The sequence below is a fragment of the Balaenoptera musculus genome, chromosome 5 (assembly GCF_009873245.2).
Source record: "Balaenoptera musculus isolate JJ_BM4_2016_0621 chromosome 5, mBalMus1.pri.v3, whole genome shotgun sequence".
Lineage (NCBI taxonomy): Eukaryota > Metazoa > Chordata > Mammalia > Artiodactyla > Balaenopteridae > Balaenoptera > Balaenoptera musculus.
The window spans coordinates 87106108-87124107 of NC_045789.1; the positions used below are offsets into that span (position 1 = coordinate 87106108).

The following is an 18000-nucleotide window of genomic DNA, read 5'->3' on the forward strand; positions in this document are numbered from 1 at the left end:
TAAATGCTACTATTCCTCATATTAGAAATTTGGAAACAGCCTAATGTTTAATAATAAAAGAATGATTAAAAAGATTATGGTTAATCAATACAATGGCATATCATACAATCATTAAAATGTTGTTCATGAAGAGTTTTTAATAATGTTGGAGAAATGCTTATACTATATTAAGTGAAAAAGCATAATATAAAGCTATATAGTATGATTTCAATTATGTAGAATATATATCAGTATATAGAAAATGATCTAGCAGAAAACATACCAAAATATTAAAGTGATTACTGTGGGCAGTAGAATTTGATCTACTTGCTGTTGTTTTTCTTCTTCATACTTTTCTATCATGAATCGTTTTTTTACAGTAAGGAAGGTATTACTTTTAAAATCAGGAAAATACCATAGTTTTATAAGGTTAAAATAAGGTAAGAAATGGGTAATTTTAAAAATTTATATTAATGTCCAACTCTTCGTGTGTAAATGATGTGATACAGAAATTATTGTGGCTTTCCAAAACTCAATTATTTTCTGTTGAATTTACAAATACAGAGCATTGTACTAATGCAAGTAAATATTATAAGCAACATAAGGCAGCACGTATCCCTTGGTTGAGTCTGTTTATAACTGTATGAAATTTAGAACAAACAATGCATCCCCCGACTTAAGACGGCCCACATTTTACTTAGGCCAGCCTCTCCCACTCCCAACCACAAGTTCTAGCGTCCAGGTGGCTCTGATCCAGGATCCCTTCTAATCCTGAACAAGTGGAAGCCTTGCTGGGCACTCCTAGAGATCCTCCTTCTCCCAGCCCCACTTCAGGCTCTGTGGCTCTTACCTTCTCTATTCATCAAACTAAAAGGTTCTCATCCCTTCTGCAATTTTCAAAGGGAAGAACTCCTGCCTGGTTGTAAGAAGGAGAAAGAAGATTAGGTATTCCCTTCACTCTGAAGAAACTTTCCATGGCGCTTTTCAATTCTTCATGCACAATTGTTCCCCTTCCTAAACAGCTTTAGGGTCTATGTTCCCCAACTCTTGACCTTTCAGGTTAACTTACCTTATAATTAGTCCAAAACACTATGTTCATTTCAGTCAAACAATTTTTGCCCTTAAAGCACTGTCTATTAAATATATAAATATCTGCGTATATAAATATCATTCAAGACCTTAACAGTTTTTAACAACGGCACTAAAGTACATAAAATTTACAGGAAACTTTGGGAAACTGTTCATATTCTTAGTAAAGTATTGCTTTGGAGCAAATCTTGAATGCTGATTGTTTATCAATCAGCATTTTCATCTAAACAGGACCGAGTTGGACATTATATATTTCAGCCACAAAGCTGAAAAACCATTCTAGCTAATATGCATCAGTTGTTCACCTAAATGTCCATCCACATTGCATTAACCAGATCATTTTGACTGAATTTTTAAAAGCAGTTTAAGCAGAAACTCCCCAAATGTTAATGTACTTTGTTACTCATGTGACAATCTTCACAGTAAAAGTTACCTTTATAATAAGCTATCAGTTTAACAAACCCCAAACTTCATAAATTAATACAATACAATCTAAATGCACCATAAATTTATATTTGTTAATCTTGATATTAGAACATTTAAACATTTCAAACTACATAAAAATATGACAAACAATATAAAATAGAAAGAAATTTGTTGACAACTTACTTCCAAAACATCACTATTTCTTATATTGCAGTTAAGCAAGAAGACAGCTTACACAGCTCTCCAAAAAACATATAGTGTTCTTAGTGGAGTGTTATCAATAAAAATCAGCACAGTCCCACACAATAATGTCTTCGATTTATTATCTTTTCCACAGTACAAGTTTTTCACAAACCATAAATCCTTTGCAGTTATTGAGTCTGTAAACAAGTGCCTGAATCCCCACATCCCCCCAGTTTAGTATATGCTTGTGAATGTTGTAAGTCCTTCAATCAAGTTTTAACTCTTCCACTTTGTGTAAGGAATCAAGAGCCTTCTCTCTTTAAGTTATTTATATTTTATCATACAGCCTGCAATGCAGAAAATCACAGTGAAAGCCCTGGGAAAAACAAAACAACATGGTCTTTACAGCAGGACTTGAAACTTTATAATGTTAAATGCATTTAAAGAAGCTTCCCATAATAAAAGCGTGGGTTTTCATTTCCAGAAATCAAGTTAATTAGAAACCCTAGGTTCTACTTAAAAACCCATTTTGATCTAAAAGTGAAAACAGTCCCCTATCCATAGTCATTTTATAAACTCTATACAGTTTCACTTGCAGAGATATTTTTCCAGTCTGAGAAACAGTAGTGCAATTAGTTTTACTCCTTTTAAGTTATTTTAGTCCAGGATGTAAATAGCTCTGTGGAAAGATAAGAAGATGCTCTGGTAAACAAGAAATTTTTGCAAGCCCATGCTGGCTTACTAGTCCATTAAAGCTTGTAAGTCCATAGTGGCTCTCAACAAAATGTTGTATATACATCACTAATAACAAAGCAGAAATAAATAGGCAAAAGTGACTGTAAACTGTCTCATCTCTTAATGATTTTTCAGTAATAACTGGCTTGACAAATTGATTATATAGTCATTTAAATAAGCAGACAGTAAACAGTTGCTCTTAAGGACATTCCACTATGGCATCCACTCTGGAAAGCCCCAGTGGAGTTACATTCCTAAAATTAAAACAAAAAAAGAGGAGTGAAGGATGGGAGATAAAAGTTTAAAGATGCCACTTGAATGGAATTCCACCAAGTCAGCCAGTTCACTTAGATTTCTTCTTAAAAAGGCTTTTAATTTTTGATGGCTTTTTGCTTTTCTCTCCATTATGGCAAAGGTCATGCGGGATGCTGCTTATCCTGGCAACACCTGGGGCTTCCTGAACTGCTTTGCTGTCGTTGCCAGCTGAGGAACATGATGTGTGGCGAGGCTTAGGTACCGGGATGCCACTGGAAAGCTGGTTCATGCTACAGGATTTCTCCAAGATGCCATTGTACACTTTGCTTGCAGGACTGAAGATCATGCTCTTAGTTTCTGTCAGACCTACGCAATCAGGAGAACCCCGGGAGATATCTGCAGCTATGGGCGAATCTCCTCTGGATGAATCCTCCAGAGAGAGCTCATCTCTTGATATTTTTCGAGGAGACAATGTTTGGTATATCTCAAGGCTTGAAGGAGGAGATTGTTTCCTTCCAATGGAAGAATTTAAGGAGTCACATTCTGAAGCTGTGTCTGGCACTTCCCTGGATGAGATAGAGGCAAAGGTAAAATTTTAAATCAATATGTTCTTAAGGGTACCGGCAGACTTTCTAACTAATTCTAACCAAAACATCTTTCGCTGTTTAAGCTATCGAAATATTAAAGGGAGAGATGTTAAAATTCTATACACATTTCAACAAAATTAGAAAATTACTACTTTAAATAATATAACTTATCAAAATGTTTAATTTTTAACATAAACTATGATAATGATACCTTCCAATCTAGAAAATATTATAACTTAAAGTTATACCTTCTTCAATTGTCAGAGAAATGAAAATGTTTAAATTGTACAGGTTTTTATCATTTCAGCTACTTCTGTGTTTTGTTTCAATACTGAAAATTTTTCTTTCTAAATCACATAGTTGACATATAGTTGAAAAGATGAATTTTAGTCACCACCTTCTCCCTTTATTTTTTAGTCACTGAATTGATTAAATATAGCTTCCTAAGGAAGGAAGAAAAGAATATACTAAGCTAAAATATAAGCTCTCCCAAGTTTAAAACAGAAGGGAAGAGGGGTGAGGTACACTGGGGTGGGGAGTGCATGGCAGGTGAAAGGTAATGATATTGAGCTATTTTTTTAAAGTAGACATTCAATAAATTCTCACAAATTTATTCCTTTGTGATTTTTCCCTCTTTTCCACAGTGGAAAGAGAAATAAAGAGAACTGGAAAAAATAAAGTTTACAACCCCAAAGCCAACATACAGTAAATGCTATCAGCTATTCCTTCAAAATATACCTCAAACCCACCCTTTTCTTCCTGTCCCACTGCTACCGTCCTTCTTCCTGCCCTACTAGTTACCTCAATGATTGCAATAGCTTCCTAATTCATCTCCCTGCTTCCATTCTTGTTCTTCCCTCTGAGTTACTTCTCTGCACAGCCCTTAAAGTGGTTTTTAAAGACTCAATCAGAGCACAATAATCTCTTGCTCAAAACTTTCCAATGTTTCCTCACACACTTAGGCTAAACTCCAAAGTCCTTGCCAAAGGCCACAAAGCCCTGCACGGTCAGGTCCATGGCTATCCCTCCAGCTGCACGGTGCACCATTTTCTGCCTCTTCCTTGTTCCTGCCACATGCCAATCATGCGACTCCCTCAGGGCTGTTGCACTTGCTATTCCCTCTGCCTCATCTTTTTTCCCCTCCATCTCCACATGACTCAAATGCTCTCTCTCCAGAGATGCTTCCCCTAACTACCCTATCCAAAGCAGCATTCTCTTTCCTTTTACCTGTCTTTGTTTAGCATCCCAGAACTTATCACTACCTAAAATATTTTATATTAACTTGTTTATAGTAAGTTTCCCCAGAAGAAAGGAGACAATGAGGGCAGGAAGTCTTATTAACTTTTGTATTCTCTGGAATGGTGACAAGCTCATAGTGGATATTTAATAAGTATAGAAGGGAGGGAGGGAGGGAGGGAAAGAGGGAGGGAAGGAGAAAGGAAGGAGGGAGGGAGGGAAAATAAAGGGAGGGAGGCAGGAAGGATAAAAAGAAGGAAGAAAAGAGAAGAAAGAGGGGAAGGAAGGGAGGGAGGAAAATTTTGAAGAATAGGGATAACAATTTATTCATTTTTGAATGTACCATACCTGAGATGAATAGTGTTCACTCTATGAACGGAATGATTACGAAATGAAAAGTAGAGTCAAGGTAAAAAGTAACTGGCAAAAGAAATAAGGTGAGAGAAGGAAGAGAGCTGAAGACAGAAAGGCAGGAACACATATGATCATGATCCACCAGCTGGAACTAGGCCAGGACCGTGTCTCACCTGTCTTGGCAGCTCAAGTTATCAGCAAGTACATGGCACACAGCAAGGACTAAATTCATATCTATAGAGTAAATGAATTGAATGATCTCTCACCTTGGATGATCTATGATTACTATCATTATTCATGTTATGATATGCATGTTTATTGATTTTGACATGTATTTTGTTAATACCATACTTCAGGTATATATTAGACTGCTAAATGTATTTAGTCTTTTTTATGAACTTTACTCACACATGTATGCAAAGACTGTCTTTATTACACTACAAGCTTTCACAAGGTACAAAATCTCCTGGGCAAATAAAGACTTAGATAATGCTTTCATTTTATACATTTACATGTACTGCATAATTTTTCAAATGCTCTTACAATTGATAATGGATAGTGCTAACAGAGGGCAAGAGGCAGTTCAGCTAGGAAAAAATGACTCAGAAATCAATCACTGGTAGGGACTTTTCTGCAAGGCTTCTTTTTGGAGTAGATGTCCATTAATCAAACAGCATATATCACTGTTCCCTGGAGCAGCTTCCAGAGCCAGAAGCTGATCTGGTCAAAATTTTATGAATTTACTTTCTATTCTGTTATGTGGTTTGGCTGCTTTGTGTGTGAAATTCTAAACTAGGTTAAAAATATTTTAAAAACTAGCTTCTAAAATCTAAATAATGTGTGAAAAGAATACTGACCTAATTTAGGAGACCTAGATTCCTGTCCTGGTCCTGCCATTAATCAGCTGTACAATCTTGGGCAAATCACTTAATTTAACCAGATCTCAATTTTCTTGTCTAGGTAAGAGAATTTGATTAATCTCTAATACTACTTCTAGTTCTAATATCCTAATTCCAAAACAAATAATTGTCTGAAGTGTTGCTTCTTCTGCATAAGTAGTCAGACTTGGAATATAGGTCTAGTACACCTTAAAATCTCCCATTTTTTCCAGAGCATATATTCTTCAGAATATTGAATTTAATTGTATGTACCATTTATGTCATTTTTCTACTTTTATTTTTTTCCCACAGTGACGTGCAGTTGAATTTATGTAAGTTTAATGCACATATAACAAGACTTAACTCAAGGTAAGGTTTAAGTGAGTGTATACGTGCAATAATGCATAGAACATAAAAGATTGGTAAATGGTAAATGTTTGTATTATTATTATTTTGTAAGGATTCTGGTGGTTCAACACTTAAAAAACTAAAATGGAGAGGAGGAAGTTGTCTGAATCCAAATTCTTCTCAAATTTATGAGCTAGCTGTGAATTTCTGACAGTGCTCTTTGAAATGAGGGCTGAACATTTCCATCAGTGCAAAAAATTCTACTGGACAGCAGAGCTCTGGAGTTTTCCTACTAATTTCTGTAAGCCACACAAAATTAGTTTTGTCAGTAAAGCCATCTTAGTGGTGACTACAGTTATACTGCAAAGGTTAGACAAAAAAGCTGGTCATAAAGTGCTAACCAAGCAAAGCTGCATCAGATTCTCCAGTTGCAATGACAACACAAAACTTGTACTATCTCTTTAGGAATATGCTATAATGATCACTTGCTAATCATAAAATTTACTTTCACTAGCAGATGAAACAATTATGTGTGAAGAATCACATGACAGAGAGCCACCAGGGCTTATGGCAAGTGTCCAGCCCATTCCTTCTGGTTTTGTTTTTCTTACAAGAACAGTAAAGACTTCATGGCCACATGGCTACTAAGTGGCAAAATCAGAAACCAATACCAGTTTTTCTGTCACTTAATACCGTACTGCTCCAAAAGAGGAATATGGTTTATAGAGATCCCCAACAGCAACCGGTCTCACTGGACTAGAATACACTGCTGCTATATCTACTTTATAGAAAAAAAAAGTGTTATGAATATAATTTCCTCCTTTAAGTTCCTGACATTTTCTTAAATCTTTTGCATCTGATACTGCTTGCTTGCTAGCAAGTACTAGCACATAACAGAACAAATCATTAATTGGCAACAAGTATTTTAAAACCTCAGTCAGTCATATTTAATGTTTCCTTGTGCTCAAGTATACTTAAGCTCATGCCTTTATATTTTACATATGAAACTGTTCGTTAGACAAGTTTATATTCTGAGACTTGAGTCAATTGTGTGCAATAGCCTCTAAGCAGTTATATCTCAAAATATCCTATGTCTGTGGTGGTCAGAATTCTAAGATGGTCCCCCAATTCCCAGCCCTGGTGTACACACATCTTCTCCCAGTTAGTTATTTAATCAAACACTAACATAGGTGCTGCTATGAAGGGATTTTGCAGGTGTAATTAAGGCCCAAACTAATAGATCTTAATATATAGAGAGATTATTATCCAGGTAAGCCTTTTAAATTTGGGTATAGAGATCAGAGATAAAGGAAGGCAGAGATTCAAAGCAAAGGAGGGATATGAAAGAAGGGAAATTCTCTGTTGCTGGCTTTGAAGATAGAGGCCACCCATGGCAAGGAAGAGCGGGCAGCCTCTAGAATCTGAGAGCAGCCCCCCACCTGAGAGCAAGCACAGAAACCAGGACCTCGGTACTGTAACTATGAGGAATTGAATTCTGCCACAAACAAGTGAGCTTTGATGAGGCCCCCAAGCTCCAGATAAGAATAAAGTCCAGCCAACACTTTGATTTTAGATTTGTAAGACCCTGAGCAGAAAACCTAGCCACACCAAGCTTGGGCTTTGGCATACAGAACTGAGAGCTAATAAATGGGTGTTGTCAGAAGCCACTAAAGTTTGTGGGAACCTGTTATGCAGCAGTAGACAATTAACACAACATACCACTCCTACCCACCCAGCCCAACACATACTGTATTTCATTCATTGCCAATACCATTGCTTTTCAGCAGAGAAGTAAATGGCCTCCTCCTCCTCTTCATTTCGATAAAGAGCAGGACAACTTGACACTGAGAGGATATCTGGATCAGGGGAAGGCAAGGAGTGCTGTGTGTGCTGGGGATGGTGGGGATGCCGGGGGTGTGACGGGTGCGGGGCATGTGCAGGAAGCTGAGCTCGCTGAGACTGCGGCGAGGACGGAACGATGCTGCGGCGGGAGCGACACAAGCTGCTGCTTCTGGCCAGTGATCCAGCAGGTTTAGCCATGGTCCCTGAAAGCCAAGCGGAAATAAATGAAAACTTTCATAAAATCCAATGCTCCTTTCATGCACACTACAAAGACACACCAAAGAGAACTGATGTGATTAATCTACCTTTGTCACCACTGAATCTACCTTTATTGAAGTAACTGTACAATTACTACCATCCTCTATCACCTATAAAACTGCTTCTCAGGAAAGTTAAGAAGTAAAAAAATGTAACAAAAATAAAAACAGGTCTAAAAATTAAACAAAAGTGAACATATAAACACATGAGGTTTTAAATATAAAATCTGACATTACTAACCATAAAGGCTTAAACATTTACCCAAGATAACAAATTCTTATATTTAAAAATCAATAAAGCATATTTATAAGGAATCTGTACTTTATTGCAAATATTTTAATGAATTTTAACGTTGAAAGATGAGAAAACTATTCAGTAAAACAGGTTGGATTTTTCAACAAATATCTCTTGAGATAGCACAACTTGTTTGAACTTTGAGAAATTTTAAATCAAGGATCATTTAAATACTGTATATATAGTCTCACTATTTTTTAGGCAAAGGTCAGATAAAAACTTGTTTTTTGAACACTGACTACTGTGGAACTAACCAGAAGTCTTAGATTACCTTGTTTCTGCTCCCAGTCTCAGTCTAGACCCACACAGACAGCAGACAAACTTCCCCTATGTGCTTAAATCTTCCCTGAATGGGCACTTCATTTCTTTGCCTTAATGGAAACATAGCTCTCCTAAGAATACCGTTCTCAAGCTGAAGCCGTTCATTCTTCATACCTCACATGCTGCAGCATCAGAACAACAGACTGATGGCCTTCTCACTCCCCAATATTGTTGTAAACCCTCACTCCCTTTATAAAAACATGTTCCTTTGACACTCACACTATGAAGCCACGTGAATCTCTCATCTCCACTTCACTAGTCACTTCCTGCTTAGTCTCTCTCTTACCAGTCCATCCAACCTCTCACCAGCTTGAGCCATCTCATCTGTAAGATCAACACCTTAACCAATCATGGTTTTCATCTCTTCTCACCAGACATTCACCTCTACTCTACTCCACCACCCACTCTCAGGCCTTGGGTCTTGCCATCATTCAAAATTGCTGCATTTTTGAAATAATAAGCTTAAGACATCAGATAATTTAGATTCTGATATTCCTACCTTTCACACATTCTGTTCCTTCCACTATCTGTCCCATTCTCTACCCTAAACTCAAGGCCCTTATCTACTGTTTATCCCTTTTGCTGCCTTTATTTTCATCTTCTCCCCTTCTATTTCCCATCGGCACTTAAAAATAAAAGTTGAAAAAACAGGGGGCTTCCCTGGTGGCGCAGTGGTTAAGAATCCGCCTGCCAATGCAGGGAACACGGGTTCAAGCCCTGGTCCGGGAAGATCCCACATGCTGCGGAGCAACTAAGTCCGTGCGCCACAACTACTGAGCCTGTGCTCTACAGCCTGCGAGCCACAACTACTGAGCCTGCGTGTTGCAACTACTGAAGCCCGTACACCTAGAGCCTGTGCTCCGCAACAAGAGAAGACACCACAATGAGAAGCCCACACACCGCAAGGAAGAGTAGCCCCCACTCGCCACAACTAGAGAAAGCCCGCATGCAGCAACGAAGACCCAACACAGACAAAAATAAAAATAAAATAAAATAAATAAATTTATTTTAAAAAAAAGTTGAAAAAACAAACCTGAAAAACAAACAGATAAACAACAAGAGCAACAAGAAAACCTCCTCTACCCTCAGACTGTTTTCAGCTGACATCTCTCTTCCCTTTTATGTAAATGATCTATGTTGCTTTCTCCACTACTTTATCTTCACTCATTCATCAAAGAAACGGTAGAGTGCTTCCATACAATTTCCCTACAACTATCATTAACAAAGTTATGATAAACTTCCTCATTGCTAAATTCAGTGAGTATCTCCATCCTTCCTTGACATTGGACCAGCACGTGACATTATTAGTTTATCCTTTCCATGACCTCTCCAACCACATTCTCACCTCTTCCTTTACTGTCCCTTAATTGTCTGTCTCCAAAGTTCTGTTCTAGGCCTTGTTATTCTTGTTCCACTTATTCTTCTCAAGAAATTTCATCCACTCCCATTACTTCAATTACCCTTTGCAGTCTATAGAAGTCCAAATCTGCGACTCCAGCTTTTAATCTTTTTCCTAAACTTTAGAACTTCACAATCAACTGCCTACTGGACATTTGGGTGTTCCACAGATATCCACACTGAATTCAGCATTTTCCTCCCAAATCCACTCCTTCTTCTATGTTCCTTACACCTTGGTAAAGAAAAAAACACACCACCACTCACCTAGTTATCTGAATTGGAAACACAGACATTCTTGACTCTTCTTCCTCCATCATAATCCACATCTAGTTAATCATAAAGCGTTTCCAGTTCTACCTCCTGGGTATCTCTCACATCTCTCCACTTCCCCCTCAACAAACCACTGCTGTGTTATGCTGGACTACTGCACCAGAATAATAACTGATCTTTCTCCTCCAACTTATTCTCCATACTGCAACCTGCATGATCATATTAAAATGGAAAAGGAATATGACATTTTATTGGTTAAAACCCTTAAGTTGCTCCCATTACTTCTAGGATTAGGATAAAGTCAAACTCCTTAACAAGGCTTAGAATGCCCTATTTATCTAGCCTCTAATTTGGAACTAGTGTCCCTCTTCTCTGTTATAGGAATACTAGGAACAATATACCTCACTCAGCTCCCAGAAGTATCAGAGTATTTCTTGCCTCCACACCTTCTGTCCTCATCTCATCTCTCCCTTGACCTCCTATTTCACTTAAAGAGCAGTTCCTCCAGGAAGTTTCCCAACCCCTCCAAATTCAAGGTCAGTGTTTGCCCTCTTGTGCTCACATGGCAACACCAAAGTGTATTTCCCTATGACATAACTTAGTGCATTGCTCTTGTCTGTCCTCCATTAGACTGCATGTTTCATGAAGGAAATAACTGTGTACCATGTTCAACACCGCATCACAACTGGCACAATGCCAGGCAAAAAGTAGATGTACAGGGACTTCCCTGGTGGCGCAGTGGTTAAGAATCCACCTGCCAATGCAGGGGACACAGGTTCTAGCCCTGGCCCAGGAAGATCCCACAAGCTGTGGAGCAATAAGCCCATGCGCCACAACTACTGAGCCGGCGCTCTAGAGCCCGCGAGCCACAACTACTGAAGCCCGCGCACCTAGAGCCCGTGCTCCACAACAAGAGAAGCCACCGCAATGAGAAGCCCGCGCACCACAACGAAGAGTAGCCTCTGCTCGCCGCAACTAGAGAAAGCCCACAGGCAGCAACTAAGACCCAACGCAGCCAAAAATAAAATACATAAATAAATTTATTTTTTAAAAAAAGTAGATGTACAGTAAGTATTTAGAAGCCCGCGCACCACAACGAAGAGTAGCCTCTGCTCGCCGCAACTAGAGAAAGCCCACAGGCAGCAACTAAGACCCAACGCAGCCAAAAATAAAATACATAAATAAATTTATTTTTTAAAAAAAGTAGATGTACAGTAAGTATTTAGAAGCCCGCGCACCACAACGAAGAGTAGCCTCTGCTCGCCGCAACTAGAGAAAGCCCACAGGCAGCAACTAAGACCCAACGCAGCCAAAAATAAAATACATAAATAAATTTATTTTTTAAAAAAAGTAGATGTACAGTAAGTATTTACTGAGTGAATTAACAAACAATTCAAACAGAAACAGCCACTGAAATAACTTGACGGACTGGGAAAAAAAAAAAGAAAATGGGTAAAATTAAAGGGAATATTTTCAGAATATTTGACTACCTCCATAAATACCATACAAGGCTTTTTCCAAACACAAATTATATAATATGAAAATATTTATAATTTAGTAGGCAAACACTAGAATTTTCTCTTACTTATTTATAATGATTCATAGATTACAGAACTGGAAGAAACCCTGGAAATCTTTAGTCTGATGTTCTCACTTTGTCAAAGAAGAAACAATATCCTACAAATACTAAAAGAATGTGTCCAGACTGGCACAGATAATTAAGTTCTACAACTCTTAGCATATAATGCAGCCGTTCTCATCAATCACTGGTTACTTGGTATACACAGTAAAACGTAGCCACATTCAGCCATGAATAGGTGTGATGAGAAGGGCTGAGAAGAATCAGGATTCCCTGCTTGGAAAAATGAGTATTACTCACAAAGATGGAAAGATACTGCATGAAGGAGGTTTAAAAAAAAAGTAAATAGTTTATATGAGGAAAATTCTAAGTAATCCAATAAAGAATATAACATAAAGATGAGACTCATAAATGGGTCACATCTAGAAAATGTTTACAACTCTACAATCCTTTCAAAAATTTTTCTCCTTACATATTGCCATCTCTTACATATTGCCTACACCATAAAACTCATGTAGGATTAAAAAGCAGTTCACTTTGACCTTGTAACAAGCTCTCCTATACAAAAGGTGAACATGTTTAATAATATCTCCGGGCTGTTATTAATTCTCAATGAAAGCCGGCAGCCATCCCTACCTGTGATTTATAAGAGTAGTTAAATGAAACACTGAAGTTCACTGTACAGAAATTTATTTGAGGTGATTTTTCATTCTAATATCAATAACTACATACAGAAGCACAACAGTTTAATATGACACTATTTTTCAAACTGTATTTTCTTATGGCAAAGAAGATAAAATTTGGTTTTGAATAAGGGGGTCCCCCCTGCCACCAACAACCAAAAATAATAAGTAATATAGGGACTTCTGGTTCTAGCAATATGGCAGTCAAAGATAACCTGACCACCATTCCCAACCCCCAACCACACACTTTAAATAGCCTCAAGTACTTCAATACGCTGAATAAAATATAACAATAGTTTTAAATGCATAGCTGAGTTTGCAAGGAAGAAGAGAAAATTCTCGGATGCCAAAACACAAAGACTAAAAGTCAGAGCTAATAGGCCTGTGAGTGATGTTGGAACTGCTGTAGGAGGTTCTCGGTCTCAGTAATTTAAGGGTTTGTGCTTTAATTTGGGGATATAAATGACATCTTAAGCCCACAGAAGGTGAGGAATAGGAATTATGAGTGTTCTGGATAAAAGCCTGGGCCTAGATGGCTGCATTCCTCAGTGGGAGGGTGTACTGAAAAGAAATCTGACCAATGAACAAGGGAACTTCCTTCAATGCATGTTCTCTGGATACAGGAATTTAAAAAGGTTCTTGTGAAAAACTCAATATGCTGGGTGTTCAATACTCAAACTCAATACAAACTAACTCATATTACCCTGGAGTTCAAGTTTATACTACCAGAAGGGTCTGTGAAACCCAAATCCAAAAGGTTAACAAAAAAAAAAAAAAAAAAAAAAGATGGTCCTGAGTAGGTGAAGCCCTTGAAACTACTGCCAGAAGCAAAAGAAATCATACTGAGGAGCACTCCTACTCCTCACAAAGTGTTTCCCTGGAGGGAAGAAAAAAAAGAAGTTCCTTTAAGATAGTTCAGTAAAACACTATAAAACAGGAGAAGGCAATCTGCTCTGCAAACTCAAGAAACAGCTGCAGTAATCAATCAAGAACATCAAATAATACAATTATCAAATAAAACTAAAAAATAAGATGTTTAAGGGCATTAAATTATAAAATAGAAATGAAAAATGAAAAAAGGACAAGGCATTAAAAAACAAGTAGATTTTATGAAGAATCAAGGAGAACTAACAGAAATGAAAACAGTCACAAATTAAAAATTCAAAGAATGGGTTAAACAAAATTGGAGCTGAAGAAAGAGTAAGTAATCTCGAAGACGGATCTAAGGAAATTTTTCTGAATGCAGCACAATTAGATAAAAAGAAAGGTTAAGAGATGTGGAAGATAAAATAAGATCAAACATATAATTACAGGCTAATATTAGTCTTATATTTCTATACAACTAATATTCCAGTAGGAGTGAACAGAGAAAAGAAAAACAATATTAAAAGAGAAAACAACTAATAATTTTTCTGTAATTGAAAAAAGATAGTCATCTTCAGATTCAAAAGCACACCAAGTATCAGGGAAAAAATTGTACACCTAATTATATTATAGTAAAAACATGTAACAAAAGAAAATGAAAACATTTTCTAAGCGATGAGAGAAACGAGAAATTACCTAAAAGGAAACTGGAACAATCTGCCTTACTAAAACTTCTCAACAGTAACAATAAGAGGCCTGAAAATAACAACAAATGTTTTCAAAATACTATGGGAAAAGTAATTGTTCATCTAGAATGTGATATCCAGTTAAACTATTATTCTCAAGTGAGAGTGAAAATAAAGACATTTTCAGGCAAAGACAGAGAATTTACCACTCCCAGTTGCTAACTGAAAGAATTTTTACCAAAGAACATATTTTCAAGGAAGAAAAAAAAAAAGGAAAGAGTAAAAAGCAAAATACAATGATGAACAGAGAAACACATAAGTCTTTCTGAACAATGACTGAATAAAACAATAAAAAAATGACTTTTGCAGGGTATTCAAAACAAAATACTAGACAACATTAATATATAAGATGCAGAGGGTAGTGTCTAAAATTAAAGCATCTGAAGATCCTTTAGGAGAATGACAGAGAAGCTGAAAAGAGGTATAGAAAAGAGAAACCACAAAATAATATGCCAGAGAGAAATCCAAACAGATCAGCAAGCAGATTAAATGTAATTGGATTAAATTGGCCTTCCCTGGCAACAGAGATCCTCAAATAGAATGCAAAATAGTAACAGTTATTGCTATTTCTTATACAGACGTATCTAGAGCCTGATGATGGAAAAAATTTTAAGTGAAGAAAAAGTTACACTGGCAAATATTAATCAAAAGAAAGCTCCTATAGCTATTTTAATATCAGATAATACAAACTTAAAGGCAAAAAGTACGGTTAGCTGTAAAGCAGTCTCCGCATAATCACAGAAGAATAGTTAATCTTTTAAAAAGATACATCTGGACTTGTATTCACCGAATAACTTGGTTTAAACTATATAAAATAGAAATGAGCAGAATTACAAGACGAAATTGATAAATGTGAGAGATCTGAACAAACTTCTTTCTGCAACTGACAGAAAAGTAGACCAAAATGTAGGTATATAGAGATTTTTCATAACTAATACATGATTTAACCAACAATATAGTATCCTATAACTAACAATTAAGAAAATATACTTTTCAGGTATGTGTGGAAAATTTTAAATATTCGATCAAATAAATACTAGGTCATGAAGCAAGTCTCAGAAAATACCAAAGAATAAATGTTATACAGATGCTATTCTCTAAGCATAATACAATTAGAAATTAATAAGTAAAGATATTCTTTAAAAACTAACGCCCAAATAACAACAAAACAAACATACTACATTTGGAAACTTAAACATATACTTCCAGATAATTCATATTTCAAGGAAGAGACATATTAAAAGTTGGAAACATTTTAAAACTAGATGATAATCAAACTATACGTATCCGAACTTCAGGTAGATTCAGTTAAAGTCGTTCTTAGAGGGAAATTCACAGCCATAAAAATCATACATTAAGGAAAACAGGAGGACTGAAAATTCATGAGCCAGCTGTCTAAATATTGAAAACAAACAAATGAAGCAAATTCCAATAAAGGAAATAAAAGATAAGAGTGGAACTAAATGGAGAATATCAACAAAACCAACAGTTAGCTCTCTGAAGAATGATGAAGTGAAATAAAATAGACAAATCATGCCAGATTAATCAAGGAGGAGAAATGAAAAGAAAATTTAAAGATGTGAGATTTTTAAAATCATATAAAATACTATGGAACACTTTAAGCCACAAATTTTATAACTCAGATAAAACAAACAATATTTTAGAAATATATAATTTAACAAATCTAGACTTATGACCATTTTAAGAAACTGAATCAATAATTTAAAAATCTGTCTCCTTCCCTCCTGCCAGCATACACACACACCAAACTCAAACTGCCTATAGGCAATTTCTTCAAAATCTTCATAGAATCATCTGTATCTTATAATATTTCAGAATACAGAATAAAATTCAAAACATTTATTGAGGATTATCATGGGCCAGGGTATGTTCTAATTGTTTTACAAATATTATTTGGTTTAAATTACAAAATAATCTCATAGGGTAGGTTACATTTTACAGACAAGGAAGCTGAGAGTCAGAGAGAGTACCTCCCACAAAGTTACACAAATAAAAAAATAATGTTTTGTGGGACATTCAAAACAAAACAAAATACTAGACAACATTACATACATATAAGTAAAATGGAGGAGTAAGGATTCAAACTCTAGCAATCTTGTTCTAGAGACCAAATTCTTAACTACTACTATCAGAGTAAAAAAAAAAAAAAAAAAAAGAAATGAAAGAAAAAGGGGTATTCTTTGCCTTATTTTATGATGCTAATATAACCTTGATACCAAAATCAGAGTGTCGAGAAGGAAAATTATTGACTAATCTATGATTTAAAACGTAAAAACCCTAAATAAAATAATATAGCAAACCAAAGCTAATTATTATCAAAACAGAACATTGTGACAGAAATAGTTTCACTGATATTTAAAGGAATTTATTTAAACAGATTAAAATTCAATGGAATAAAGAAAAATAAAACAAGCAATTACCTCAAATTATGCAGAAAAATAACATGGTAAAATTTAACATCCATTGATTTAAAAGAAGAATCATTCTTAGCAAAATAGAAATAGAGATTAATTTCCTTAACTTAAAAATAATCTATCAGGGACTTCCCTGGCGGCCCAGTGGTTAAGACTCCGTGCTCCCAACGCAGGGGGGCGCGGGTTCAATCCCTGGTCAGAGAACTAAGATCCTACATGCCTCGTGGCTTGGCCAAAAAAAAATGTAACCCATCGAACACAGAGCAAAAAACAAAACAAATAAACAAAAAAACACACTTCATGATGAAATAAGCATTCTCTTTAAAGTTAGAAATGGCGATCACTATTTGTCTGCAATCACTTTCGCACTTTTATTCAACATTTTACTGGAGGTCTCAGATTGCCTCGGGGAAAAAGCTCAAGGAATGGAAAGGGGGGAAAAAGTCATTATTATTGTCCACACAAAAAAATCCAAAACACTCTTATAGAGAAATTCAATGTTTCTATATACAAAATCAGCATACCAAGATCAACAGCTTTTCCCTATATATCAGCAACAAGCAATTTGAAGTATAACTTTTTAAAGAAAGGTAACACATGTAACTATAAAAAAAACAAGCTAAAAATTAATTTTTAAATTCAAAGAAATTCCAGTAAAAGCCCCATGGAACTTTTCATGGCGTTTCGTAAGCTGATCCTAAAATTCATAAGAATAACTTGCCAAGAGTAGCAATTCTGAATTTAATAGAGGAAGATTTAAACCCATCAAACATTAATACTTACTATAAAGCTACATATAGCAACTAAAGCAAAATGGGATCAATGGAACAAAAATAGAGAGCCTGGAAGCATTTATGCATCTATGGAGAGAAGCTGTATTACAAACCAGCAAGGATAGAGCAGGAATGAGACTAGGACAACTGTTTATCCATACATCAAGAGATATCTTTAGATTCCAACCTCACAATAGGAACAAAAATAACTTCCAGGTAGACTAAAAGACTAAAGGATTAAAGTGAAAGTTAAAAACTTTTAGTAGAGCAAACAACAATCTATCGCCTTATGAAAAAGACATAAAAATACAAACCAGATTTGTAAATTTGTCATTAAAAATGTTTTTTTTGAAAAAAAACCGTTTGATTAAAAGAGAAAATAAGTAACATAGCACAGTAAAAAAGAAAAGCCAAGGCCTAGGAAAAGACATCTGCAACCCTGAAATAACCAGAAAATAATAATAATA

At 35.9% G+C, this 18000-nt stretch overlaps 1 protein-coding gene across 2 annotated transcripts in view; it reads right to left on the reverse strand.

Annotated features, from left to right (window-relative positions):
• Positions 1-1800: 1800 nt before the first annotated feature.
• The window catches only part of STIM2 (stromal interaction molecule 2), a 162440-nt gene continuing 146240 nt past the window's right edge, over positions 1801-18000 (reverse strand). For both annotated transcript variants that reach the window (XM_036853686.1, XM_036853687.1), the window contains exons 11-12: positions 7842-8115; positions 1801-3233 (exon numbers count right to left, since the gene is read on the reverse strand). In XM_036853686.1, the coding sequence (XP_036709581.1) occupies positions 2756-3233; positions 7842-8115 (752 nt within the window). In that variant the 3' untranslated portion in view covers positions 1801-2755. The remainder of the gene's footprint in view (positions 3234-7841; positions 8116-18000) is intronic.